This window comes from Epinephelus moara, unplaced genomic scaffold, assembly GCF_006386435.1.
Source record: "Epinephelus moara isolate mb unplaced genomic scaffold, YSFRI_EMoa_1.0 scaffold2208, whole genome shotgun sequence".
NCBI lineage: Eukaryota > Metazoa > Chordata > Actinopteri > Perciformes > Serranidae > Epinephelus > Epinephelus moara.
The window spans coordinates 1-3,258 of record NW_026079773.1 but is presented as its reverse complement, the minus strand read 5'-3'; the positions used below and the strand labels follow the sequence as shown (position 1 = coordinate 3,258).

The 3,258-nt window shown below is 38.9% G+C and overlaps 1 protein-coding gene across 1 annotated transcript; it reads left to right on the top strand.

Annotated features, from left to right (window-relative positions):
• Window positions 1–2,436: 2,436 nt before the first annotated feature.
• Window positions 2,437–3,252, top strand: LOC126387116 (odorant receptor 131-2-like; the record flags this gene model as incomplete). Its single annotated transcript, XM_050039669.1, has 1 exon — window positions 2,437–3,252. A coding segment is annotated over exon 1 (816 nt), but the record flags the coding sequence as incomplete, so codon positions are not given.
• Between the last annotated feature and the right edge of the window lie 6 nt (window positions 3,253–3,258).

The window sequence follows — 3,258 nt, the reverse complement described above, 5'->3', positions numbered from 1 at the left end:
AAATGGCTGCAACTCCCCCTCCTCGGCCGCTGCCACAGTTGTTGTCTGTGGATATTTCTTTTGAGCAGGAATTAAGATCACTGTATGGAGAATTCATAACCCAGATATTGAGATTGATTCATTATTGATAAGCGTGCAGACGAATTAATAATTGGTTTACGGAGTTATTAATTTGATTAGTTGCTTCCCTCATTAGGAGGGTGGTGCCCCAAACTTTATTACGAGTACAAACATTCTCAAAAAGGTATTTCCCCTACACCACTAAATCAACTATTCATTGTGCCATTACCAGCACACTGTTCACACTGACATATAGCAATCTGTTTTCTCTGCATCTCTCACATCACCGCCTTCTCAGTCAGAGAATCCTTATTAAAAATTGTTGATATGTAAAATCAGCAGCACGTCCTCCACCCAGTGTCATATTTTACAGTATTGTCTTAAGGTAAATTACATAAAAAAAGGTTGAAAAACTTTTTTTTTTTTTTTTAAATGCTGTAGTTCATGTCTGAGTAACAGAGGAATAAATAATTGAGGTCAAATAACAATTAAGATCAACAATCGACAAAACAATGATAAAACCTTCCATCATTATATATTATATAGAAAAGCAGGTGATGAGGATCCTGAAGTGATTATCTAAATAACAATGACGATTTATGGAGTGATTTCTAATAATGTTGCTAAGGGAAGCATATGGAAATTAAATAGAATTGATCGATTCACAGAACCTTGTGGAACTTTGTGATTAACCTTAGCATGCATGGAGGATTCTAGGTCTGTACGTAAGAATTATGTCAGTCAAATCAGAGTTGGCCATTCAGTATGAATATTCAAGTATTAGTTCCTTTTTATCCATAAGCTAACTGCTCAAACAGCACATTGGAAATGTGCAACAACATTTTTTTAAGATACTAGATGCAACAAAAACCAAAGATTATCATATTAAGTTGCTGTGAGCTATACATTTACCACCTCTAAGCAGAAGGCAGAAGATAACATTATCTCAAACCCTGACCACGAAAACCTTTCCTTCTCTAGGCATCTGTCTCCATATACAAAGCTGCCTGTACCGATGAGCAGCGTGAAGTTAGGAGCATTCACTCTGCAGCTCAGTCTGGGCCTGAAAGGTCCCCAGAGGTACACTGCATGCTGATTGACAAACAAAACAAAACAAAAAAATACTGCTCAACTTGAAGGAATCTCAGTCAACTGAGGGGTCTCTGACGATTCAACCCTCTGACTTTCAGGAGGCAGCCCTCAAGGATTGATCATCAACATAGACAAACTGAGATTGATCAGAAAAATAGGATTTAAACCAACTTAGTGCAGTTCTTCTAAGGCCAATTTAAAGTTTAAATCTTTGTGACAGGATGTGATGTTAGTTGTGTCAAATGCAGCACTAAGATCTATTAGAGCAGTACAGAGACAAATCCTTTGTTCAAAGCAATCAGAAAGTCAATTGTAATTTTCACTTGTGCTGTCTTTTTGTTATGATGAACTCTAAATCCTGACAGAAAATCCTCAAATACACTATTGTTATGGAGAGAGTCATACAACTGATAGGCGACCATTTTCTCAAGATTCTTAGAGAGAAAGGGAAAATTAGATATAGTTGGCTAAATCCCCTGGATCAACAGTGGACTTTCTTAAAATGAGGTTTACTTACAGCTGCTTTAAAGAACTGTGGCACGAGGCCTGTTAAAAAGATGTATTGATCTTATCTAATAAAGAAGTGTTTCCTAAGGATGAGACGTCTTAAGGTAGCATAGTTGTGATGAGGTCTTAGAGTCAAATTAATGGTTTGGATGAAGACGATGTTAGTTAGTGAAGGTTGATGGGACGAAAGCAATCTAAATATATATCAGGTCTTGAGGACTAAATAAGAAAACATACCAATGAGCAGTGTGCAATTGTAGTTTGACACCTTTTCAGAAAACATCATATCTGGACACTGCTGACAGATTCAGCAGTGTAACTCTTTCCATAAAGTGATATGAAGCACAGCAGCGCTTAATACAAGCAAAGCAACAGCTGAAATAATAGAATGTAACAAAGTTAGAGAGAGATGCTCTTCAGTCTCAGAAGGCATCACATGGCCAGGTTTCTGACAAAGAATGGCAGAGAAATTACATATCCCTAAACTTAAACAATGCAGACGTGATAGTGTGACATGAAATGGGTAGAAGGACAGAGCTCATATATAGTCTGTGAGGGTAGGCAAACCTTACAGACGAGCTCCGCTCACATGGCAAGAAGCACAGATTGAACCTGCTAACTGTCTGCAGAGGGGAAATGTATTTGCTTTATTTCAGATTTTTCATGTGAACTCAACAGGCATGTCTGCTGACGTTGGATCTTTGTTGCTGTGGGCATACAAACTGGAAGGAATTAATTGTGTTTTACATCGATTAATGGTTTAATTGCTTCTCTAAAATGTTGTATGCAAATCAATCTCTGATCAATGTCACTGCTGGACAGAAGTTTCTGGGCTTATTGGAGAGAGTGATGATTTCCACTCTGACTACAGTGCCATGCTGTGTGTTTCTCTTCATTAACGGGGTCATGTTATTCACTTTGAGGAGTAAAACAGTATTTCGTGAGACCTCTCGTTACATTCTTCTGTTTAACCTTCTCTTTGCAGACACTGTACAGATGGTAGTGGGTCAGTTACTGTACCTACTGTCTGCTTGTAGAATAACACTAACATATCCTGTGTGTGGTTTTCTCATCCTGCTTGCTAAATTTGCAGATCATGTCTCTCCTCTCACACTGGTGGTGATGTCTCTAGAAAGATATGTAGCTGTGTGCTACCCACTGAGGCACTCTGCCATCATCACCATCAGAAACACAGCAGTGGCTATCATTGTGGTTTGGACCTTCAGTTCACTAAATGTCCTCACAAGAGTTCTGTTACTGTTAGAATTTCCTTTTGAAGATCTGGAGAGTCTGCAGATGAAATATTTTTGTGGTACTTTTGTAATGATTCTTGACCCAATATCTGAGCATTATGACAAAGCCTACACTTATTTTCTGTTTGTATCAGCTGGTACGGTGGTCACTTCTTCTTATATCGGTGTGATGATAGCAGCCAGGTCAGCCTTCACAGACAAAGCTTCAGCCCAAAAGGCTCGTAACACACTGCTGCTTCATCTGGTGCAGCTGGGCCTCAGTCTCGTGTCAACTATGCACAACTCAATGCTCATAACTCTTTCGAGAATTGCAACAAGGATAGTATTTGTGCGCACCCAGACTGTT